This window comes from Oncorhynchus mykiss, chromosome 6 (assembly GCF_057628025.1).
Source record: "Oncorhynchus mykiss isolate SJ-2025 chromosome 6, ASM5762802v1, whole genome shotgun sequence".
NCBI lineage: Eukaryota > Metazoa > Chordata > Actinopteri > Salmoniformes > Salmonidae > Oncorhynchus > Oncorhynchus mykiss.
In genome coordinates, this window is record NC_143027.1 from 5,405,102 (window position 1) to 5,432,450 (window position 27,349).

Consider the following 27,349-nt stretch of genomic DNA (forward strand, 5'->3'; position numbering starts at 1 on the left):
ATGAGAACCCAGGAGCAGGAAACGGAACGAAACGCCTGAAATCACCCCCCCGCCACCACCCCCTCGCCACCACCCCCCCGCCACCACCCCCCCGCCCCGCCCCGCCCCCACCCCCCCCACACACACACACAAAAGAAGAAATATGTAAAACACTGTCAATTGGCTGGTTGGAGTGTTCGCCTAGCTGTGAGTGTGTGTGTGTGTGTGTGTGTGTGTGTGTGTGTGTGTGTGTGTGTGTGTGTGTGTGTGTGTGTGTGTGTGTGTGGGTATGTGTGTGTTGTGGATTTAGCCCTGGGCTCTGCCTTTGACCATCTATCCTCCTGTAACTCCAACAAATGACAGATGAGCGGCCACCTGACTGTCTATCCTCCTGTAACTCCAACAGATGAGCTGTCACCTGACTGTCTATCCTCCTGTAACTCCAACAGATGAGCGGTCGGTCACCTAACCATCTATCCTCCTGTAACTCCAACAGATGAGCGGTCGGTCACCTGACCATCTATCCTCCTGTAACTCCAACAGATGAGCTGTCACCTGACCATCTATCCTCCAGTAACTCCAACAGATGAGTGGTCACCTGACCGTCTGTCCTCCTGTAACTCCAACAGATGAGCTGTCACCTGACCATCTATCCTCCTGTAACTCCAACAGATGAGTGGTCACCTGACCATCTATCCTCCTGTAACTCCAACAGATGAGCGGTCACCTGACAATCTTTCCTCCTGTAACTGGCTTCCAGTTTAAGTGTGCAGTGTGTCAAGAAGCAGTGTGGCTTGGCAAGGTCGTGTTTCGGAGGACGCACGACCTTCGCCTCTCCCGAGTCTGTATGGGAGTTGCAGCGATGGGACAAAACTGTAACTACCAATTTGATATCACGAAAAAGGGTGAATACCTAAATGATTTACGTCCATTTAAAAATGAGTACGCCACAAGATTTTGTTTCTGTCCACTTGGCTTTTACTGGTATTGTGGAATACATTATTCCATCTCAGGAGACTGAAAAGATTTGACATGGGTCATCAGATCCTCAAAAGATTATACAGCCACACCATCGAGATCATCCTGACTGGTTGCATCACTGCCTGGTATGGCAACTGCTCTGCCTCCGACCGCAAGGCACTACAGAGGGTAGAGCGAACGGTCCAGTACATCACTGGGGCCAAGCTTCCTGCCATCCAGGACCTCTATACCAGGCGGAGTCAGAGGAAGGACCTAAAAATTGTCAAAGACTACAGCCGTAGACGGTTCTCTCTGCTAACACACGGCAAGCGGTACCGGAGCGCCAGAGTCTAGGTCCAAGAGGCTTCTAAACAGCTTCTACCCCTAAGCCATAAGACACCTGAACATCTAATGAAATGGCTACCCAGACTACTAGCATTGTGTCCCCCCCACCACACCCATCTCCCTCTCTGTTACTCACCTGCTACTCTCTGTTTTTATCAGCTCTGCGTAGTCACTTTAATGTACATGTACATACTACCTCAACTAATTTATTTTATTTATTTTGTTATCTTACCAGGTAAGTTGACTGATAACACGTTCTCATTTGCAGCAATGACCTGAGGAATAGTTACAGGGGAGAGGAGGGGGATGAATGAGCCAATCGGAAACTGGGGATTATTAGGTGACCGTGATGGTTTGAGGGCCAGATTGGGAATTTAGCCAGGACACCTCTAGGACACCGGGGTTAAAATCCCTACTCTTACGACGAGTGACATGGGATCTTTAATGACCTCAGAGAGTCAGGACACCCGTTTAACGTCCCATCCGAAAGACAGCACCCTACACAGCATTTCACTGTAAGGTCTACTACACCTGTTGTATTCAGTATTTCACTGTAAGGTCTACTACACCTGTTGTATTCAGTATTTCACTGTAAGGTCTACTACACCTGTTGTATTCAGCATTTCACTGTAAGGTCTACTACACCTGTTGTATTCAGCATTTCACTGTAAGGTCTACTACACCTGTTGTATTCAGCATTTCACTGTAAGGTCTACTACACCTGTTGTATTCAGCATTTCACTGTAAGGTCTACTACACCTGTTGTATTCAGCATTTCACTGTGAGGCCTACTACACCTGTTGTATTCAGGATTTCACTGTGAGGTCTAATACACCTGTTGTAATCAGCATTTCACTGTAAGGTCTACTACACCTGTTGTATTCAGCATTTCACTGTGAGGTCTACTACACCTGTTGTATTCAGCATTTCACTGTGAGGTCTACTACACCTGTTGTATTCAGCATTTCACTGTGAGGTCTACTACACCTGTTGTATTCAGCATTTCACTGTGAGGTCTACTACACCTGTTGTATTCAGCATTTCACTGTGAGGTGGGGCTGTATCTGTGACACGTCCTTCTGCAGAGTGACGTTTCCACAACCTAGTGACACGCCTCCTCGCAATATGTTTAACCCTGAATAATTCACCGTCCTAAATTTCCCCCGTCTTTAAGGAAATGTTGGAAAGCCATTAGTGGCTCCGATGTCAGCTGGTCCAGCTGTATCGCATCACTAGCGCTTAGCGTCACATCGAACGACGAGGCACTCCGACAGAAGCCGCTCGACAAGGAGCCCACTAGAGTGGAGAGAGGAAGACAAGTTTCCACATCCCAGTTCAGAGATCTCCCAATGACCAGACCCGGGTTCAAATACTAGTTGAAATCTTTCAAATACTTTGAGTGTTTACTTTAACCTGCCTGGAGTGCCAGATGGGCGGGGTTTACCATTTTGGGACTTTTCTATTGGTCCATTAAGACAGGCGAGCGAAATCAAGCCCAGAAAAATACTGATTTCAAATAGTAGTTGAACCCCCAGGTCTTTCTCTACATTCCAGAAGAGGTCTGACATGTCTTCCCTGTGTCAGTTTCTACAGGGTGTTAGAGTGATCCCTGAATGATCACCTGCTCATTCTACCTCTATTACATTGCCCCTCTCATCTCCCATCTATACAGACATAACCTCACTTCAACCCTCTCATCTCCCATCTATTCAGACATAACCTCACTTCAACCCTCTCATCTCCCATCTATACAGACATAACCCCAACTCAACCCTCTCATCTATTCAGGCATAACCTCACTTCAACCCTCTCATCTCCCATCTATACAGACATAACCTCACTTCAACCCTCTCATCTCGCATCTATACAGATATAACCTCACTTCAACCCTCTCATCTCCCATCTATTCAGACATAACCCCAACTCAACCCTCTCATCTATTCAGACATAACCTCACTTCAACCCTCTCATCTCCCATCTATACAGACATAACCTCACTTCAACCCTCTCATCTCGCATCTATACAGATATAACCTCACTTCAACCCTCTCATCTCCCATCTATTCAGACATTACCCCAACTCAACCCTCTCATCTCCCATCTATACAGATATAACCCCAACTCAACCCTCTCATCTCCCATCTATACAGATATAACCCCAACTCAACCCTCTCATCTCCCATCTATACAGATATAACCATGGCTTAAATTAACAGCTGGAGCCCTGTCTTCAACTGTCACTCCCGCACCAAAAAAAACGGGGAGAAATTTACGAGTGTGAATTATTCAGGTTTGAACATATTGTGAGGAGGCCTGTCACTAACCTCAATTCATCTCCCATCTATGCAGTTTGACATGTGAAAATCGTGTTTTCACATGCTAACACCACCTTACACATGTTAAACACCACCTTTCACATGTTAAACACCACCTTTCACATGTTAAACACCACCTTTCAGATGTTAAACACCACCTTTCACATGTTAAACACCACCTTACACATGTTAAACACCACCTTTCACATGTTAAACACCACCTTACACATGTTAAACACCACCGTACACATGTTAAACACCACCTTACACATGCTAACACCACCTTTCATATGTTAAACACCACCTTACACATGTTAAACACCACCTTACACATGTTAAACACCACCGTACACATGTTAAACACCACCTTACACATGTTAAACACCACCTTACACATGTTAAACACCACCTTTCACATGTTAAACACCACCTTACACATGTTAAACACCACCTTTCACATGTTAAACACCACCTTTCACATGTTAAACAGCACCTTTTACATGTTAAACACCACCGTACACATGTTAAACACCACCGTACACATGTTAAACACCACCTTACACATGTTAAACACCACCTTACACATGTTAAACACCACCTTACACATGTTAAACACCACCTTTCACATGTTAAACACCACCTTACACATGTTAAACACCACCTTTCACATGCTAACACCACCTTTCACATGTTAAACACCACATTTCACATGTTAAACACCACCTTTCACATGTTAAACACCACCTTTCACATGCTAACACCACCTTACACATGTTAAACACCACCCTTCACATGTTAAACACCACCTTTCACATGTTAAACACCACCTTTCACATGCTAACACCACCTTTCACATGTTAAACACCACCTTTCACATGTTAAACACCACCTTTCACATGTTAAACACCACCTTTCACATGCTAACACCACCTTACACATGTTAAACACCACCTTTCACATGTCAAACACCACCTTTCACATGTTAAACACCACCTTTCATTGTGTTAAACACCACCTTTCACATGTTAAACACCACCTTTCACATGTTAACACCACCTTTCACATGTTAAACACCACCTTTCACATGTCAAACACCACCTTTCACATGTTAAACACCACCTTTCACATGTTAAACACCACCTTTCATTGTGTCAAACACCACCTTTCATTGTGTCAAACACCACCTTTCACATGTTAAACACCACCTTTCACATGTTAAACACCACCTTTCACATGTTAAACACCACCTTTCACATGTTAAACACCACCTTACACATGTTAAACACCACCTTTCACATGTTAAACACCACCTTTCATTGTGTCAAACACCACCTTTCATTGTGTCAAACACCACCTTTCACATGTTAAACACCACCTTTCACATGTTAAACACCACCTTTCACATGTTAAACACCACCTTTCACATGTTAAACACCACCTTTCACATGTTAAACACCACCTTACACATGTTAAACACCACCTTTCACATGTTAAACACCACCTTTCATTGTGTCAAACACCACCTTTCATTGTGTCAAACACCACCTTTCACATGTTAAACACCACCTTTCACATGTTAAACACCACCTTTCACATGTTAAACACCACCTTTCACATGTTAAACACCACCTTTCACATGTTAAACACCACCACGTCAATAGACTATTTTAAAGAAAGTGTGATTATCAATTTACTTGTTACTTTGGAAAAAAATCAAGATGTCAATATTCTTAAAATATAAAATATTGTAATATATTCAATTACAGCTCAATTTGATCAAATTCTGAATTTGGGATTAATCGTGATTATTTACAGAAAATCCTGCGATTATCTCTATTAAATGTGACGTTTGAAAGCACTTTCTTTTTTTTACATTGAACAGACAATATCCTGAGACTGAGAGAAATTGCTAAAAAATACACAACTGATAATACAAATACAACCCTCTTGGTCTAATGGTTAAGTCATTGGCTTCTCCCGTGGGAGGACTGGGTTCTAATCCCACTGGTTACCAAAGCACACACGTGAAATATTAGAATACGACATGTGAAATATTAGAATACGACACGTGAAATATTAGAATACGACATGTGAAATATTAGAATACGACATGTGAAATATTAGAATACGACATGTGAAATATTAGAATGTGAAATATTAGAATATGACATGTGAAACGTAGAATGTGAAATATTAGAATATGACACGTGAAATATTAGAATATGACATGTGAAATATTAGAATATGACAGGTGAAATATTAGAATATGACATGTGAAATATTAGAATATGACACGTGAAATATTAGAATATGACATGTGAAATATTAAAATATGACATGTGAAATATTAGAATATGACATGTGAAATATTAGAATATGACATGTGAAACGTAGAATGTGAAATATTAGAATATGACATGAAATATTAGAATATGACATGTGAAATATTAGAATATGACATGTGAAATATTAGAATATGACAGGTGAAATATTTGAATATGACATGTGAAATATTAGAATATGACATGTGAAACGTAGAATGTGAAATATTAGAATATGACATGAAATATTAGAATATGACATGTGAAATATTAGAATATGACATGTGAAATATTAGAATATGACAGGTGAAATATTAGAATATGACATGTGAAATATTAGAATATGACATGTGAAATATTAGAATATGACATGTGAAATATTAGAATATGACATGTGAAATATTAGAATATGACATGTGAAATATTAGAATATGACAGGTAAAATATTAGAATATGACAGGTAAAATATTAGAATATGACATGTGAAATATTAGAATATGACATGTGAAATATTAGAATATGACATGTGAAATATTAGAATATGACATGTGAAATATTAGAATATGACAGGTGAAATATTAGAATATGACATGTGAAATATTAGAATATGACAGGTGAAATATTAGAATATGACATGTGAAATATTAGGAAATCACATGTGAAATATTAGAATATGACATGTGAAATATTAGAATATGACATGTGAAATATTAGAATATGACATGTGAAATATTAGAATATGACATGTGAAATATTAGAATATGACAGGTGAAATATTAGAATATGACATGTGAAATATTAGAATATGACAGGTGAAATATTAGAATATGACATGTGAAACGTAGAATGTGAAATATTAGAATATGACATGTGAAATATTAGAATATGACATGTGAAATATTAGAATATGACAGGTGAAATATTAGAATATGACATGTGAAATATTAGAATATGACATGTGAAATATTAGAATATGACATGTGAAATATTAGAATATGACATGTGAAATATTAGAATATGACATGTGAAATATTAGAATATGACATGTGAAATATTAGAATATGACATGTGAAATATTAGAATATGACATGTGAAATATTAGAATATGACATGTGAAATATTAGAATATGACAGGTGAAATATTAGAATATGACATGTGAAATATTAGAATATGACATGTGAAATATTAGAATATGACATGTGAAATATTAGAATATGACATGTGAAACGTAGAATGTGAAATATTAGAATATGACATGTGAAATATTAGAATATGACAGGTGAAATATTAGAATATGACATGTGAAATATTAGAATATGACATGTGAAACGTAGAATGTGAAATATTAGAATATGACAGGTGAAATATTAGAATATGACATGTGAAATATTAGAATATGACATGTGAAATATTAGAATATGACATGTGAAACGTAGAATGTGAAATATTAGAATATGACATGAAATATTAGAATATGACATGTGAAATACTAGAATACGACATGTAAAATATTAGAATATGACATGTGAAACGTAGAATGTGAAATATTAGAATATGACATGTGAAATATTAGAATATGACATGTGAAATATTAGAATATGACATGTGAAATATTAGAATATGACAGGTGAAATATTAGAATATGACATGTGAAATATTAGAATATGACATGTGAAATATTAGAATATGACATGTGAAATATTAGAATATGACATGTGAAATATTAGAATATGACATGTGAAATATTAGAATATGACAGGTAAAATATTAGAATATGACAGGTAAAATATTAGAATATGACATGTGAAATATTAGAATATGACATGTGAAATATTAGAATATGACATGTGAAATATTAGAATATGACATGTGAAATATTAGAATATGACAGGTGAAATATTAGAATATGACATGTGAAATATTAGAATATGACAGGTGAAATATTAGAATATGACATGTGAAATATTAGGAAATCACATGTGAAATATTAGAATATGACATGTGAAATATTAGAATATGACATGTGAAATATTAGAAGATGACATGTGAAATATTAGAATATGACATGTGAAATATTAGAATATGACAGGTGAAATATTAGAATATGACATGTGAAATATTAGAATATGACAGGTGAAATATTAGAATATGACATGTGAAACGTAGAATGTGAAATATTAGAATATGACATGTGAAATATTAGAATATGACATGTGAAATATTAGAATATGACAGGTGAAATATTAGAATATGACATGTGAAATATTAGAATATGACATGTGAAATATTAGAATATGACATGTGAAATATTAGAATATGACATGTGAAATATTAGAATATGACATGTGAAATATTAGAATATGACATGTGAAATATTAGAATATGACATGTGAAATATTAGAATATGACATGTGAAATATTAGAATATGACATGTGAAATATTAGAATATGACAGGTGAAATATTAGAATATGACATGTGAAATATTAGAATATGACATGTGAAATATTAGAATATGACATGTGAAATATTAGAATATGACATGTGAAACGTAGAATGTGAAATATTAGAATATGACATGTGAAATATTAGAATATGACAGGTGAAATATTAGAATATGACATGTGAAATATTAGAATATGACATGTGAAACGTAGAATGTGAAATATTAGAATATGACAGGTGAAATATTAGAATATGACATGTGAAATATTAGAATATGACATGTGAAATATTAGAATATGACATGTGAAACGTAGAATGTGAAATATTAGAATATGACATGAAATATTAGAATATGACATGTGAAATACTAGAATACGACATGTAAAATATTAGAATATGACATGTGAAACGTAGAATGTGAAATATTAGAATATGACATGTGAAATATTAGAATATGACATGTGAAATATTAGAATATGACATGTGAAATATTAGAATATGACAGGTGAAATATTAGAATATGACATGTGAAATATTAGAATATGACATGTGAAATATTAGAATATGACATGTGAAATATTAGAATATGACATGTGAAACATTAGAATATGACAGGTGAAATATTAGAATATGACATGTGAAATATTAGAATATGACATGTGAAATATTAGAATATGACATGTGAAATATTAGAATATGACATGTGAAATATTAGAATATGACATGTGAAACATTAGAATATGACAGGTGAAATATTAGAATATGACAGGTGAAATATTACAATATGACATGTGAAACGTAGAATGTGAAATATTAGAATATGACATGTGAAATATTAGAATATGACATGTGAAATATTAGAATATGACATGTGAAATATTAGAATACGACATGACATATTAGAATACGACATGTGAAATATTAGAATATGACATGTGAAATATTAGAATACGACATGTGAAATATTAGAATACGACATGTGAAATATTAGAATACGACATGACATATTAGAATATGACAGGTGAAATATTAGAATATGACATGTGAAATATTAGAATATGACATGTGAAATATTAGAATATGACATGTGAAATATTAGAATATGACATGTGAAATATTAGAATATGACATGTGAAATATTAGAATATGACATGTGAAACATTAGAATATGACAGGTGAAATATTAGAATATGACATGTGAAATATTAGAATATGACATGTGAAATATTAGAATACGACATGTGAAATATTAGAATATGACATGTGAAATATTAGAATATGACATGTGAAATATTAGAATATGACATGTGAAATATTAGAATATGACATGTGAAATATTAGAATATGACATGTGAAATATTAGAATATGACATGTGAAATATTAGAATACGACATGTGAAATATTAGAATATGACATGTGAAATATTAGAATATGACATGTGAAATATTAGAATATGACATGTGAAACGTAGAATGTGAAATATTAGAATACGACATGTGAAATATTAGAATACGACATGTGAAATATTAGAATACGACATGTGAAATATTAGAATACGACATGACATATTAGAATATGACATGTGAAATATTAGAATACGACATGTGAAATATTAGAATACGACATGACATATTAGAATATGACATGTGAAATATTAGAATATGACATGTGAAATATTAGAATATGACATGTGAAATATTAGAATACGACATGTGAAATATTAGAATACGACATGTGAAATATTAGAATACGACATGACATATTAGAATATGACATGTGAAATATTAGAATATGACATGTGAAATATTAGAATATGACATGTGAAATATTAGAATATGACATGTGAAATATTAGAATATGACATGTGAAACATTAGAATATGACAGGTGAAATATTAGGAAACCACATGTGAAATATTAGGAAATCACATGTGAAATATTAGGAAACCACATGTCTGAGTCATGTGGAAAATCCATTAGAAACGTGTCTAAAAACATATTTGTTGATGTTTTTATTTTTTTGTTAAAGGGTCACAGCATTTTAATAGCATCTGAAGTTACACGAAAAGACGTGAGAGACAGAAGGATATATTCGTGTCTTTATTGACCTGTTTTTGGGGGGGGGTTTGTAGAACAGAAACTATGATCCTGTTGTTTCTCCTAGTTTCCTCTGATCTATCAAACCAGTCAAATATCTGGATCGCCACTAATGACTTGCTGTACATATTACTTGGTGCATAACAACCAGTATGTTGTTGCATTGATGAAAGGTATTGGTGGGGGAGCTAATGGGGTGATATGGTGGAGAGGTGGAGGAACCTGATGCCCTCGTTCCAGGCCTGAAACATGCCAATGCACTTACAGTACACACGCTGTAGACCAAAACCAGAGAACACAAAGAGATCTATAGGGACTACATTACACACGCTGTAGACCAAAACCAGAGGACACAAAGCCATCTATAGGGGCTACATTACACACGCTGCACCCCAAAACCAGAGAACACAAAGAGATCTATAGGGGCTACATTACACACGCTGTAGACCAAAACAAAGATAGCTATACTCTATATTCATTCTTCAACTGTTTACCGGCTCCCCCCCCCCCGCTATCGTTCTAACAAGCCGATCCCCCCCCACGGCTAGCTTCGACTCAACACTGACATTGGTGCTTCTGACGAAGCGGAGGCAAACAGATGGACGGAACGGAGTCGGAGACAGAACCTTCAGATGTTCCATGATTCCCATGATGCAGTGGGAGGGGGGAGGGGGGGCAGGGATGGGCAGGAAAAGGGGATTGTCACAGTAGCACAGTGAATTATTTAAATGGAGAGAGTGTGGAGAAGGGAATCGCTGCATCTGTCGCACGTCTCTTTAAAGCCCCCTAACCAGATGTGTTTACCCACAACCCCCGGCCAACCCCCGGCCAACCCCCGGCCAACCCCGGCCAACCCCGGCCCGCTGTACCACGTCTAGCAGGTCTACCTACTTAATGGGTCACCGTGGCCATGCCAACAGTTCATTAAGAAAGACTCTTCAGATGACAGGAGCAGGAGAAGTTCAGGTTCTGTCAGATGTTCACAAAGAGTTTCAGAGTAGGAGCGCTGTTCTAGGATCCCTCCTAGTCTTCACGGCAGGGAGCCTAGTGGTTAGAGCGTTGGGCCAGTAACCGAAAGGTTGTTCGATTGAATCCCCCGAGCTGACAAGGTAAAAAAATCTGTCGTTCTGCCCCTGAACAAGGCAGTTAAACCCACTGTTCCTAGGCCGTCATCACAAATAAGAATTTGTTCTTAACGGATTTGCTGAGTTAAAAATACAAATTAAACGATGAAACAGGCAAAACTGTTCTGAGATTAGCAGTCCTTCATCTGAAGCTCTGTGAATACGGACCCTGGTCCAGTGTACTCTATAATTAAGGTTACGTCTACATTGAAACTTGAATACCACAGGACAATGGTGCAACACATGTTATCACTGGCAGTTTGGATTATAATCTGAGTGGATGATTGGAGATGGTGTTACCGTCGAGATTTTGGAGAAGATCGACTCGCTATAAATCTATCAATCTTACGGAACGCAAACAATCTTTCTGAGTTTTGATTCTTGCGATAACTTCAGGACCAAATCGTTTTCCAACTGCTACTTGTAATCGTACTATATATATATATATATTTTTTTTTTTTTGTAGATTGGATTAGAGAGAGCATCAGTATCAGGGGTTGTCGTTGCTGATGATTAAACCCATGAGAGAGGAAAAGCCTATGTTATATATTAGGTCTGCCGTCCCCGCTACACACACACACACACACACACACACTTTATAGAACCACCTTCCCATTGGCTACTTACGCTCCGACCTCATACAGCGCCGGTGCAGGACACAGGAGATAATCGTTCTGCACAACGCTTGGTTTCCTGTCTGGAAAAGAGAATTGAATGAGCCCCCTTGTACACTACCTGACACACACACAGACAGGACACATTATAAAAGATGTGTAACAGGCAGACATTTGTCATCAGGAAAAAAGGGGATGAGAGGGGATGAGAAGGGGTAGAGGAAAGGAGAGAGGAGTAGATAGGAGTAGAGGGGATGAGAGGGGTAGAGAGGAGTAGAGAGGAGTAGAGGGGAGGAGAGGGGATGAGAGGAGTAGAGAGGAGTAGAGGGGAGGAGAGGGGATGAGAGGAGTAGAGAGGAGTAGAGGGGATGAGAGGGGTAGAGAGGAGTAGAGAGGAGTAGAGGGGATGAGAGGGGTAGAGAGGAGTAGAGAGGAGTAGAGGGGAGGAGAGGGGATGAGAGGAGTAGAGAGGAGTAGAGAGGAGTAGAGAGGAGTAGAGGGGATGAGAGGGGTAGAAAGGAGTAGAGAGGAGTAGAGGGGATGAGAGGGGTAGAGAGGAGTAGAGAGGAGTAGAGGGGATGAGAGGGGTAGAGAGGAGTAGAGAGGAGTAGAGGGGAGGAGAGGGGATGAGAGGAGTAGAGAGGAGTAGAGAGGAGTAGAGAGGAGTAGAGGGGATGAGAGGGGTAGAGAGGAGTAGAGAGGATGAGAGGGGTAGAGAGGAGTAGAGAGGGGAATTAATAGAGGGGCAGAGAGAGAAGGAGAAGGGGAGAGGAGTGAGAGGTAGAAAGGGAGGAGGAAAAGGAGGAGTAGCAGCCATCTAGATTAGGAGGAGTAGTAGCCATCTAGATTAGGAGGAGTAGCAACCATCTAGATTAGGAGGAGTAGCAGCCATCTAGATTAGGAGGAGTAGCAGCCATCTAGATTAGGAGGAGTAGTAGCCATCTAGATTAGGAGGAGTAGCAACCATCTAGATTAGGAGGAGTAGCAACCATCTAGATTAGGAGGAGTAGCAGCCATCTAGATTAGGAGGAGTAGCAGCCATCTAGATTAGGAGGAGTAGCAGCCATCTAGATTAGGAGGAGTAGCAACCATCTAGATTAGGAGGAGTAGCAGCCATCTAGATTATGAGGAGTAGCAGCCATCTAGATTAGGAGGAGTAGCAGCCATCTAGATTAGGAGGAGTAGCAGCCATCTAGATTAGGAGGAGTAGCAGCCATCTAGATTAGGAGGAGTAGCAGCCATCTAGATTAGGAGGAGTAGCAGCCATCTAGATTAGGAGGAGTAGCAGCCATCTAGATTAGGAGGAGTAGCAGCCATCTAGATTAGGAGGAGTAGCAGCCATCTAGATTAGGAGGAGTAGCAGCCATCTAGATTAGGAGGAGTAGCAGCCATCTAGATTAGGAGGAGTAGCAGCCATCTAGATTAGGAGGAGTAGCAGCCATCTAGATAGGAGGAGTAGCAGCCATCTAGATTAGGAGGAGTAGCAGCCATCTAGATTAGGAGGAGTAGCAGCCATCTAGATTAGGAGGAGTAGCAGCCATCTAGATTAGGAGGAGTAGCAGCCATCTAGATTAGGAGGAGTAGCAGCCATCTAGATTAGGAGGAGTAGCAGCCATATAGATTAGGAGGAGTAGCAGCCATCTAGATAGGAGGAGTAGCAGCCATCTAGATTAGGAGGAGTAGCAGCCATCTAGATTAGGAGGAGTAGCAGCCATCTAGATTAGGAGGAGTAGCAGCCATCTAGATTAGGAGGAGTAGCAACCATCTAGATTAGGAGGAGTAGCAGCCATCTAGATTAGGAGGAGTAGCAGCCATCTAGATTAGGAGGAGTAGCAGCCATCTAGATTAGGTTTGCTGACAGACTAAATGTTCTCTAGTGACTGACAGCTGCCAAGCGTCCCTGTCCGGGGGAATGCTTTGTATGCAGATATAAAACACGTGAAGGCATCTTGGCTATGAGTGGAATCACATTGTGGACAACCTGCTAGTCAGTCAGTACATGTGTCACAACCCATGGCACAGACAGGACAGGCCTGCTAGTCAGTCAGTAGACGTGTGTGTGTCTGTGTGTGTGTGTTTCTGTGTGTGTGTGTGTGTGTGTGTGTGTGTGTGTGTGTGTGTGTGTGTGTGTGTGTGTGTGTGTGTGTTTCTGTTTTTCTGTGTGTGTGTGTGTGTGTGTGTGTGTGTGTGCGTATGTGGAAACTATGGAAACTATTTTAATCCACTGCTGAAGAATCAGAAATAACTTTAGAGAGAGAGTTCCACCAAAATGAAGGCTTGGCTAGATGTGGCTAGATGTGGCTAGATGTGGCTAGATGTGGCTAGATGTGGCCAATATAGTTCCCTTCCAATGTAGTTCTCTTCCTGAGAAGTCTATTTGTTGACAGAACAGACTGCATGATCCCAACAGGAAAATACATCACCCAGCTACGTCCTGCGTGTGTTTCTCTTCTAGATGGCTATACAGTAGGTACCACATGGTTTGTGTGTGGGTGTGTGTGTGTTTACTTACTGTAGATCTGCTGGCCCACCATGAAGCTACAGACGACCCCGCCGTTGCCTCGTCCCACAGAGAAGCCGTTCCCTCGAAGCACGATGTCAAACGACTCTGTGTCATGTAAACAAAATAGAGGAGAAAGTGGGGAGAGGGAACTCGGGACGAAACACACACACACACACAGACACACACACACACACACACACACACACACAGAAACACACACAAATACATACACACAGACAGACACACACACACACACACACTGAACAACACTAAGGACACACACACTGTACAACACTAAGGACACACACACTAGACAACACAAAGCACACACACTGTACAACACTAAGGACACACACACTAACCTTTTATTTAACCAGGCAAGTCAGTTAAGAACAAATTCTTATTTTCAATGACGGCCTAGGAACACTAAGGACACACACTAGACAACACTAAGGACACACACACTAGACAACACTAAGGACACACACACTATACAACACTAAGGACACACACTAGACAACACTAAGGACACACACACTAGACAACACTAAGGACACACACTAGACAACACTAAGGACACACACTAGACAACACTAAGGACACACACTAGACAACACTAAGGACACACACACTAGACAACACTAAGGACACACACTAGACAACACTAAGGACACACACACTAGACAACACTAAGGACACACACACTAGACAACACTAAGGACACACACTAGACAACACTAAGGACACACACACTAGACAACACTAAGGACACACACACTATACAACACTAAGGACACACACTAGACAACACTAAGGACACACACACTAGACAACACTAAGGACACACACTAGACAACACTAAGGACACACACTAGACAACACTAAGGACACACACTAGACAACACTAAGGACACACACACTAGACAACACTAAGGACACACACTAGACAACACTAAGGACACACACACTAGACAACACTAAGGACACACACACTAGACAACACTAAGGACACACACTAGACAACACTAAGGACACACACACTAGACAACACTAAGGACACACACACTAGACAACACTAAGGACACACACACTAGATAACACTAAGGACACACACCAGACAACACTAAGGACACACACACTAGACAACACTAAGGACACACACACTAGACAACACTAAGGACACACACACTAGACAACACTAAGGACACACACACTAGACAACACTAAGGACACACACACTAGACAACACTAAGGACACACACTAGACAACACTAAGGACACACAAACGCAGGACGTCAGTCTTTATGACCAGCAATGGAACATAAATACAGGCCCTGCGCTGGGAGTGCCCGTGATGCAACACAACACACTCCCACAAACAACAACAACACTTACGGTTCACACAGACACTGGAAGGCTCCACTGTCAGGATCTCTGTACAGGACTGCTTTAATATCTGCAGAACGGAATGGATACGATGACATTAGACGAGACTTTAGAGAGTTCAGAAGACTGGGGGAAGAGATGGATCGAGGGGGAGAGGAGTGATAGACGGGGAGGAATGGAAGAGACAAAGATGAGTGGGGGAGAGAGGGACCTACGGGAAGGAGGAGTAGGGTTAGAGAGAGGAGAGAGAGGGAGCTATGTGGGGGGAGAGAGGGACCTACGGGAGGGAGGAGTAGGGTTAGAGAGAGGAGAGAGAGGGAGCTATGTGGGGGGAGAGAGGGACCTACGGGAGGGAGGAGTAGGGTTAGAGAGAGGAGAGAGGGAGCTATGTGGGGGGAGAGAGGGACCTACGGGAGGGAGGAGTAGGGTTAGAGAGAGGAGAGAGAGGGAGCTATGTGGGGGGAGAGAGGGACCTACGGGAGGGAGTAGGGTTAGAGAGAGGAGAGAGAGGGAGCTATGTGGGGGGAGAGAGGGACCTACGGGAGGGAGGAGTAGGGTTAGAGAGAGGAGAGAGGGAGCTTTGTGGGGGGAGAGAGGGACCTACGGGAGGGAGGAGTAGGGGAGAGAGAGGAGAGAGAGGGAGCTATGTGGGGGGAGAGAGGGACCTACGGGAGGGAGGAGTAGGGGAGAGAGAGGAGAGAGAGACCTACGGGAGGGAGGAGTAGGGGAGAGAGAGGAGAGAGGGAGCTATGTGGGGGGAGAGAGGGACCTACGGGAGGGAGGAGTAGGGGAGAGAGAGGAGAGAGAGGGAGCTATGTGGGGGGAGAGAGGGACCTACGGGAGGGAGGAGTAGGGGAGAGAGAGGAGAGAGAGGGAGCTATGTGGGGGGAGAGAGGGACCTACGAGAGGGAGGAGTAGGGGAGAGAGAGGAGAGAGAGGGAGCTATGTGGGGGGAGAGAGGGACATACGGGAGGGAGGAGTAGGGGAGAGAGAGGAGAGAGAGACCTACGGGAGGGAGGAGTAGGGGAGAGAGAGGAGAGGGGGAGCTATGTGGGGGGAGAGAGGGACCAACAGGGGGGAGGAGTAGGGGAGAGAGAGGGACCTACGGGAGGGAGGAGTAGGGGAGAGAGAGGAGAGAGAGATCTACAGGAGGGAGGAGTAGGGGAGAGAGAGGAGAGAGAGACCTACGGGAGGGAGGAATAGGGTTAGAGAGAGGAGAGAGAGGGAGCTATGTGGGGGGAGAGAGGGACCTACGGGAGGGAGGAGTAGGGGAGAGAGAGGAGAGAGAGGGACCTACGGGAGGGAGGAGTAGGGGAGAGAGAGGAGAGAGAGGGACCTACGGGAGGGAGGAATAGGGTTAGAGAGAGGAGAGAGAGGGAGCTATGTGGAGGGAGAGAGGGACCTATGGGAGGAAGGAGTAGGGGAGAAAGAGGAGAGAGGGACCTACGGGAGGGAGGAGTAGGGGAGAGAGAAGAGAGAGAGGGAGCTATGTGGAGGGAGAGAGGGACCTACGGGAGGGAGGAGTAGGGGAGAGAGAGGAGAGAGAGGGAGCTATGTGGGGGGAGAGAGGGACCTACGGGAGGGAGGAGTAGGGGAGAGAGAGGAGAGAGAGGGAGCTATGTGGGGGGGGAAGAGAGACATACGGGAGGGAGGAGTAGGGGAGAGAGAGGAGAGAGAGGGAGCTATGTGGGGGGAGAGAGGGACCTACGGGAGGGAGGAGTAGGGGAGAGAGAGGAGAGAGAGGGAGCTATGTGGGGGGAGAGAGGGACCTAAGGGAGGGAGGAGTAGGGGAGAGAGAGGAGAGAGACCTACGGGAGGGAGGAGTAGGGGAGAGAGAGGAGAGAGAGGGAGCTATGTGGGGGGAGAGAGGGACCTAAGGGAGGGAGGAGTAGTGGAGAGAGAGGAGAGAGAGTCCTACGGGGGGGAGGAGTAGGGGAGAGAGAGGAGAGAGAGGGAGCTATTTGGGGGGAGAGAGGGACCTACGGGAGGGAGGAGTACGGGAGAGAGGAGAGAGAGGAGAGAGGGATCTACGGGAGCGAGGAGTAGAGTTAGAGAGAGGAGAGAGAGGGAGCTATGTGGAGGGAGAGAGGGACCTACGGGATGGAGGAGTAGGGGAGAGAGAGGAGAGAGAGGGGGCTATGTGGGGGGAGAGAGGGACCTACGGGAGGGAGGAGTAGGGGAGAGAGAGGAGAGAGAGGGAGCTATGTGGGGGGAGAGAGGGACCTACGGGAGGGAGGAGTAGGGGAGAGAGAGGAGAGAGAGATCTACAGGATCATATAGAAAGGCCTTCTATGTGAGCCCACTGTCGTACAGATGGCATTATCATATAGAAAGGCCTTCTATGTGAGCCCACTGTCGTACAGATGGCTTTATCATATAGAAAGGCCTTCTATGGGAGCCCACTGTTGTACAGATGGCATTATCGTATAGAAAGGCCTTCTATGTGAGCCCACTGTCGTACAGATGGCATTATCATATAGAAAGGCCTTCTATGTGAGCCCACTGTCGTACAGATGGCATTATCATATAGAAAGGCCTTCTATGTGAGCCCACTGTCGTACAGATGGCATTATCATATAGAAAGGCCTTCTATGTGAGCCCACTGTCGTACAGATGGCATTATCATATAGAAAGGCCTTCTATGTGAGCCCACTGTCAGACAGACTATCTCCTACTTTACCAATAAATCAACAGAGGACAAACTATGCAACTCCATCCTACACAATGGGGGAAAATGTTCATATTAACTGAAAATATTTGGCACTTGGACCCCTCTTCTCGGATGTCACCGCAAAAAAAACTTGAATCCGAAGTGGAGAGAGCATTTACTATTGATACAACAATTCATTTTATTGTTTATTTACTTTTTGATTTCATACAATTGTATTACTTTAGTTTATTTGGTAAATATTTTCTTATCTCTATTTCTTGAAATGCATTGGTGGTTAAGAGATTGTAAGTAATCATTTCACGGTTAAGGTCTACTACGCATAGATTTAAGAAGATATTTACTAAATAAACAAAATAAAAAAAATAAAAAGTAAGAAAATAAAATTACATAACAGTAACGAGGCTATATACAGGGTGTTACGGTACAGAGTCAATGTGGAGGCTATATACAGGGTGTTACGGTACAGAGTCAATGTGGAGGCTATATACAGGGTGTTACGGTACAGAGTCAATGTGGAGGCTATATACAGGGTATTACGGTACAGAGTCAATGTGGAGGCTATATACAGGGTGTTACGGTACAGAGTCAATGTGGAGGCTATATACAGGGTGTTACGGTACAGAGTCAATGTGGAGGCTATATACAGGGTATTACGGTACAGAGTCAATGTGGAGGCTATATACAGGGTATTACGGTACAGAGTCAATGTGGAGGCTATATACAGGGTATTACGGTACAGAGTCAATGTGGAGGCTATATACAGGGTGTTACGGTACAGAGTCAATGTGGAGGCTATATACAGGGTGTTACGGTACAGAGTCAATGTGGAGGCTATATACAGGGTATTACGGTACAGAGTCAATGTGGAGGCTATATACAGGGTATTACGGTACAGAGTCAATGTGGAGGCTATATACAGGGTATTACGGTACAGAGTCAATGTGGAGGCTATATACAGGGTATTACGGTACAGAGTCAATGTGGAGGCTATATACAGGGGGTACCGGTACAGAGTCAATGTGGAGGCTATATACAGGGGGTACCGGTACAGAGTAAATGTGGAGGCTATATACAGGGAGTACCGGTACAGAGTCAATGTGGAGGCTATATACAGGGGGTACCGGTACAGAGTCAATGTGGAGGCTATATACAGGGGGTACCGGTACAGAGTCAATGTGGAGGCTATATACAGGGGGTATCGGTACAGAGTCAATGTGGAGGCTATATACAGGGGGTATCGGTACAGAGTCAATGTGGAGGCTATATACAGGGGGTACCGGTACAGAGTCAATGTGGAGGCTATATACAGGGGGAACCGGTACAGAGTCAATGTGGAGGCTATATACAGGGGGTATCGGTACAGAGTCAATGTGGAGGCTATATACAGGGGGTACCGGTACAGAGTCAATATGGAGACTATATACAGGGTATTACGGTACAGAGTCAGTGTGGAGGCTATATACAGGGGGTACCGGTACAGAGTCAATGTGGAGGCTATATACAGGGGGTACCGGTACAGAGTCAATGTGGAGGCTATATACAGGGGGTACAGAGTCAATGTGGAGGCTATATACAGGGGGTACCGGTACAGAGTCAATGTGGAGGCTATATACAGGGGGTACCGGTACAGAGTCAATGTGGAGACTATATACAGGGGGTACCGAGTCAATGTGGAGGCTATATACAGGGGGTATCGGTACAGAGTCAGTGTGGAGGCTATATACAGGGGGTACCGGTACAGAGTCAATGTGGAGATTATATACAGGGTATTACGGTACAGAGTCAATGTGGAGGCTATATACAGGGGGTATCGGTACAGAGTCAATGTGGAGGCTATATACAGGGGGTATCGGTACAGAGTCAATGTTGAGACTATATACAGGGGGTATCGGTACAGAGTCAATGTGGAGGCTATATACAGGGGGTATCGGTACAGAGTCAATGTGGAGGCTATATACAGGGTGTTACGGTACTGAGTCAATGTGGAGGCTATATACAGGGGGTACCGGTACAGAGTCAATGTGGAGGCTATATACAGGGTATTACGGTACAGAGTCAATGTGGAGGCTATATACAGGGTATTACGGTACAGAGTCAATGTGGAGGCTATATACAGGGTATTACGGTACAGAGTCAATGTGGAGGCTATATACAGGGTGTTACGGTACAGAGTCAATGTGGAGGCTATATACAGGGTGTTACGGTACAGAGTCAATGTGGAGGCTATATACAGGGTATTACGGTACAGAGTCAATGTGGAGGCTATATACAGGGTGTTACGGTACAGAGTCAATGTGGAGGCTATATACAGGGTGTTACGGTACAGAGTCAATGTGGAGGCTATATACAGGGTATTACGGTACAGAGTCAATGTGGAGGCTATATACAGGGTATTACGGTACAGAGTCAATGTGGAGGCTATATACAGGGTATTACGGTACAGAGTCAATGTGGAGGCTATATACAGGGTATTACGGTACAGAGTCAATGTGGAGGCTATATACAGGGGGTACCGGTACAGAGTCAATGTGGAGGCTATATACAGGGGGTACCGGTACAGAGTAAATGTGGAGGCTATATACAGGGAGTACCGGTACAGAGTCAATGTGGAGGCTATATACAGGGGGTACCGGTACAGAGTCAATGTGGAGGCTATATACAGGGGGTACCGGTACAGAGTCAATGTGGAGGCTATATACAGGGGGTATCGGTACAGAGTCAATGTGGAGGCTATATACAGGGGGTATCGGTACAGAGTCAATGTGGAGGCTATATACAGGGGGTACCGGTACAGAGTCAATGTGGAGGCTATATACAGGGGGAACCGGTACAGAGTCAATGTGGAGGCTATATACAGGGGGTATCGGTACAGAGTCAATGTGGAGGCTATATACAGGGGGTACCGGTACAGAGTCAATATGGAGACTATATACAGGGTATTACGGTACAGAGTCAGTGTGGAGGCTATATACAGGGGGTACCGGTACAGAGTCAATGTGGAGGCTATATACAGGGGGTACCGGTACAGAGTCAATGTGGAGGCTATATACAGGGGGTACAGAGTCAATGTGGAGGCTATATACAGGGGGTACCGGTACAGAGTCAATGTGGAGGCTATATACAGGGGGTACCGGTACAGAGTCAATGTGGAGACTATATACAGGGGGTACCGAGTCAATGTGGAGGCTATATACAGGGGGTATCGGTACAGAGTCAGTGTGGAGGCTATATACAGGGGGTACCGGTACAGAGTCAATGTGGAGATTATATACAGGGTATTACGGTACAGAGTCAATGTGGAGGCTATATACAGGGGGTATCGTACAGAGTCAATGTGGAGGCTATATACAGGGGGTATCGGTACAGAGTCAATGTTGAGACTATATACAGGGGGTATCGGTACAGAGTCAATGTGGAGGCTATATACAGGGGGTATCGGTACAGAGTCAATGTGGAGGCTATATACAGGGTGTTACGGTACTGAGTCAATGTGGAGGCTATATACAGGGGGTACCGGTACAGAGTCAATGTGGAGGCTATATACAGGGGGTATCGGTACAGAGTCAATGTGGAGACTATATACAGGGGGTACCGGTACAGAGTCAATGTGGAGACTATATACAGGGGGTATCGGTACAGAGTCAATGTGGAGACTATATACAGGGGGTATCGGTACAGAGTCAATGTGGAGACTATATACAGGGGGTATCGGTACAGATTCAATGTGGAGACTATATACAGGGGGTACCAGTACAGAGTCAATGTGGAGACTATATACAGGGGGTACCGGTACAGAGTCAATGTGGAGGCTATATACAGGGGGTACCGGTACAGAGTCAATGTGGAGACTATATACAGGGGGTATCGGTACAGAGTCAGTGTGGAGGCTATATACAGGGGGCACCGGTACAGAGTCAATGTGGAGACTATATACAGGGGGTACCGGTACAGAGTCAATGTGGAGGCTATATACAGGGAGTACCGGTACAGAGTCAATGTGGAGACTATATACAGGGGGCACCGGTACAGAGTCAATGTGGAGGCTATATACAGGGGTACAGGTACAGAGTCAGTGTGGAGGCTATATAGGCTATATACAGGGGGTACCGGTACAGAGTCAGTGTGCGGGGGTACGGGTTAGTTGAGGTATTCTGTTCATAGATAATAAACAGTAGTACAGGTTAGTTGAGGTAATTTGTACATGTAGGTAGGGGTAAAGTGACTGTACATAGATAATAAACAGTAGTACAGGTTAGTTGAGGTAATCTGTACATGTAGGTGGGGGTAAAGTGACTGTACATAGATAATAAACAGTAGTACAGGTTAGTTGAGGTAATCTGTACATGTAGGTAGGGGTAAAGTGACTGTACATAGATAATAAACAGTAGTACAGGTTAGTTGAGGTAATCTGTACATGTAGGTAGGGGTAAAGTGACTGTACATAGATAATAAACAGTAGTACAGGTTAGTTGAGGTAATCTGTACATGTAGGTAGGGGTAAAGTGACTGTACATAGATAATAAACAGTAGTACAGGTTAGTTGAGGTAATCTGTACATGTAGGTGGGGGTAAAGTGACTGTACATAGATAATAAACAGAGTAGCAGCAGTGTACAAAACACAGGGGTGTACGTCAATATAAAAAGTCAAAGTGGCCACTTGATTAATTATTCAGCAGTCTTATTGCTTGGGGATAAAAGCTGTTAAGCAGCCTTTTGGACCTAGACTTGGCTCTCCGGTACAGCTTGTCGTGCGGTAGCAGAGAGAACAGTCTATGACTTGGCTCTCCGGTACAGCTTGTCGTGCGGTAGCAGAGAGAACAGTCTATGACTTGGCTCTCCGGTACAGCTTGTCGTGCGGTAGCAGAGAGAACAGTCTATGACTTGGCTCTCCGGTACAGCTTGTCGTGCGGTAGCAGAGAGAACAGTCGATGACTTGGCTCTCCGGTACAGCTTGTCGTGCGGTAGCAGAGAGAACAGTCTATGACTTGGCTCTCCGGTACAGCTTGTCGTGCGGTAGCAGAGAGAACAGTCTATGACTTGGCTCTCTGGTACAGCTTGTCGTGCGGTAGCAGAGAGAACAGTCTATGACTTGGCTCTCCGGTACAGCTTGTCAGAGAGAACAGTCTATGACTTGGCTCTCCGGTACAGCTTGTCAGAGAGAACAGTCTATGACTTGGCTCTCCGGTACAGCTTGTCGTGCGGTAGCAGAGAGAACAGTCGATGACTTGGCTCTCCGGTACAGCTTGTCGTGCGGTAGCAGAGAGAACAGTCGATGACTTGGCTCTCCGGTACAGCTTGTCGTGCGGTAGCAGAGAGAACAGTCGATGACTTGGCTCTCCGGTACAGCTTGTCGTGCGGTAGCAGAGAGAACAGTCTATGACTTGGCTCTCCGGTACAGCTTGTCGTGCGGTAGCAGAGAGAACAGTCTATGACTTGGCTCTCCGGTACAGCTTGTCGTGCGGTAGCAGAGAGAACAGTCTATGACTTGGCTCTCCGGTACAGCTTGTCGTGCGGTAGCAGAGAGAACAGTCTATGACTTGGCTCTCCGGTACAGCTTGTCATGCGGTAGCAGAGAGAACAGTCTATGACTTGGCTCTCCGGTACAGCTTGTCATGCGGTAGCAGAGAGAACAGTCTATGACTTGGCGCTCCGGTACAGCTTGCCGTAAGGTAGCAGAGAGAACAGTCTATGACTTGGCGCTCCGGTACAGCTTGCCGTAAGGTAGCAGAGAGAACAGTCTATGACTTGGCTCTCCGGTACAGCTTGTCGTGCGGTAGCAGAGAGAACAGTCTATGACTTGGGTGTCTGGAGTCGTTCACCATTTTCTGGGCCTTCCTCTGCTACATGCTGAACATGAAGGGCAGTCTGCCTCTGCATAACAGGATATGACCACAACAGTGTTGCATAGTACTTCACAGCCTTCATTAGAATATGAAGTCACTAACAGTCGGCATTTCAAAACAATTATAACATTTTACTAAAGTTACAATTGTACTGACTTCTCTCAATTCAGGCACATTTTTCCGGGAACACTTGTCATGAAGTCACTGTATACTGCACACGCGGAGAGAGTGGGTCCCAGAAAGCTGAAAGCTGCACAGATGATTTCAAATTGTAGAAATCCAAGTGAGGACTGACGAGGCCAGCGAGGTCCAGCAGCATCCAAGATTACTAATCACTGGAGAATGCTGTTTCTCTCTCTCTCTCTGTGTGTGTGTTTCCTTTGGAACACAAACAGTAAATCAGCTGGTCAAAATTGTGCAACTTTGGAGCTTTGCAGCGATTAGGGGTTGCGTGAGAATGTGTGTTTTCCGATTTTGGTCAAACACTATTGTTCAATTAGTAATGTAACTAAATGTTGCGGTAGCTTGGTGGTAGATGAACAAAATTACAATTAAGGTAGTGTTTCCAGTAGTTAATACACGTTTTACCATGTAGCGATGTAGCTAATTACTGGAGCTACACACTACTGTTTTACCAGGTAGCGGTGTAGCTAACTACTGGAACTACACACTACTGTTTTACCATGTAGCGGTGTAGCTAACTACTGGAACTACACACTACTGTTTTACCATGTAGCTAACTACTGGAACTACACACTACTGTTTTACCATGTATCAGTGTCGCTAACTACTGGAACTAGACACTACTGTTTTACCATGTAGCTAACTACTGGAACTACACACTACTGTTTTACCATGTAGCTAACTACTGGAACTACACACTACTGTTTACCATGTAGCAGTGTCGCTAACTACTGGAACTACACACTACTGTTTTACCATGTAGCTAACTACTGGAACTACACACTACTGTTTTACCATGTAGCAGTGTCGCTAACTACTGGAACTAGACACTACTGTTTTACCATGTAGCTAACTACTGGAACTACACACTACTGTTTTACCATGTAGCTAACTACTGGAACTACACACTACTGTTTTACCATGTAGCGGTGTAGCTAACTACTGGAACTACACACTACTGTTTTACCATGTAGCAGTGTCGCTAACTACTGGAACTACACACTACTGTTTACCATGTAGCAGTGTCGCTAACTACTGGAACTACACACTACTGTTTTACCATGTAGCTAACTACTGGAACTACACACTACTGTTTTACCATGTAGCGGTGTAGCTAACTACTGGAACTACACACTACTGTTTTACCATGTAGCAGTGTCGCTAACTACTGGAACTAGACACTACTGTTTTACCATGTAGCTAACTACTGGAACTACACACTACTGTTTTACCATGTAGCTAACTACTGGAACTACACACTACTGTTTACCATGTAGCAGTGTTGCTAACTACTGGAACTACACACTACTGTTTTACCATGTAGCTAACTACTGGAACTACACACTACTGTTTTACCATGTAGCAGTGTCGCTAACTACTGGAACTAGACACTACTGTGTTACCATGTAGCTAACTACTGGAACTACACACTACTGTTTTACCATGTAGCTAACTACTGGAACTACACACTACTGTTTTACCATGTAGCGGTGTAGCTAACTACTGGAACTACACACTACTGTTTTACCATGTAGCAGTGTCGCTAACTACTGGAACTACACACTACTGTTTTACCATGTAGCTAACTACTGGAACTACACACTACTGTTTTACCATGTAGCAGTGTCGCTAACTACTGGAACTACACACTACTGTTTTACCATGTAGCTAACTACTGGAACTACACACTACTGTTTTACCATGTAGCAGTGTTGCTAACTACTGGAACTACACACTACTGTTTTACCATGTAGCAGTGTAGCTAACTACTGGAACTACACACTACTGTTTTACCATGTAGCGGTGTAGCTAACTACTGGAACTACACACTACTGTTTTACCATGTAGCTAACTACTGGAACTACACACTACTGTTTTACCATGTAGCAGTGTCGCTAACTACTGGAAATACACACTACTGTTTTACCATGTAGCAGTGTCGCTAACTACTGGAACTACACACTACTGTTTTACCATGTAGCTAACTACTGGAACTACACACTACTGTTTTACCATGTAGCTAACTACTGGAACTACACACTACTGTTTTACCATGTAGCGGTGTAGCTAACTACTGGAACTACACACTACTGTTTTACCATGTAGCTAACTACTGGAACTACACACTACTGTTTTACCATGTAGCTAACTACTGGAACTACACACTACTTACTCTCTTTGCAAAAATAAAATATGGGTGTGGTAGACCAGAACTTTCTTTCAATTTCAGAATCAAGACATGTCTAATTCTCACTTGAACTTGAATTCTATTTGATTTTAAGTAGGCTAAATGACACATTCTGTTAACATATGACCCCAAAGTGACATGTTCTTGCAAGTTGTAGTGTATCACGTCAAATTTACACATGATACTTTTTCATGAAGTAGTTTGGATGAAGTTTGGACTTTTTCAAAGTAATGTTAGTAAAAAAAAACTATTTTTCTTAAAGGTAGATTTAGTGTAACTTATTCCGGTGTGAAGTAATTGGTAGCTTGGTGAAACGATATTTTCAGAGTAGCTTCCCCAAACACTGCCAATGACTAACTGTCAGCACTGAGGAC

The 27,349-nt window shown here is 42.6% G+C and overlaps 1 protein-coding gene across 1 annotated transcript in view; it reads right to left on the minus strand.

The window, feature by feature from the left end:
- LOC110525181 (anthrax toxin receptor 2) overlaps positions 1 to 27,349 on the minus strand; it is a 69,988-nt gene that overhangs the window by 24,590 nt on the left and 18,049 nt on the right. The window contains exons 7-9 of the mRNA XM_090236874.1: positions 16,099 to 16,159; positions 14,713 to 14,808; positions 12,214 to 12,283 (exon numbers count right to left, since the gene is read on the minus strand). Coding sequence (XP_090093000.1) covers positions 12,214 to 12,283; positions 14,713 to 14,808; positions 16,099 to 16,159 — 227 coding nt within the window. The remainder of the gene's footprint in view (positions 1 to 12,213; positions 12,284 to 14,712; positions 14,809 to 16,098; positions 16,160 to 27,349) is intronic.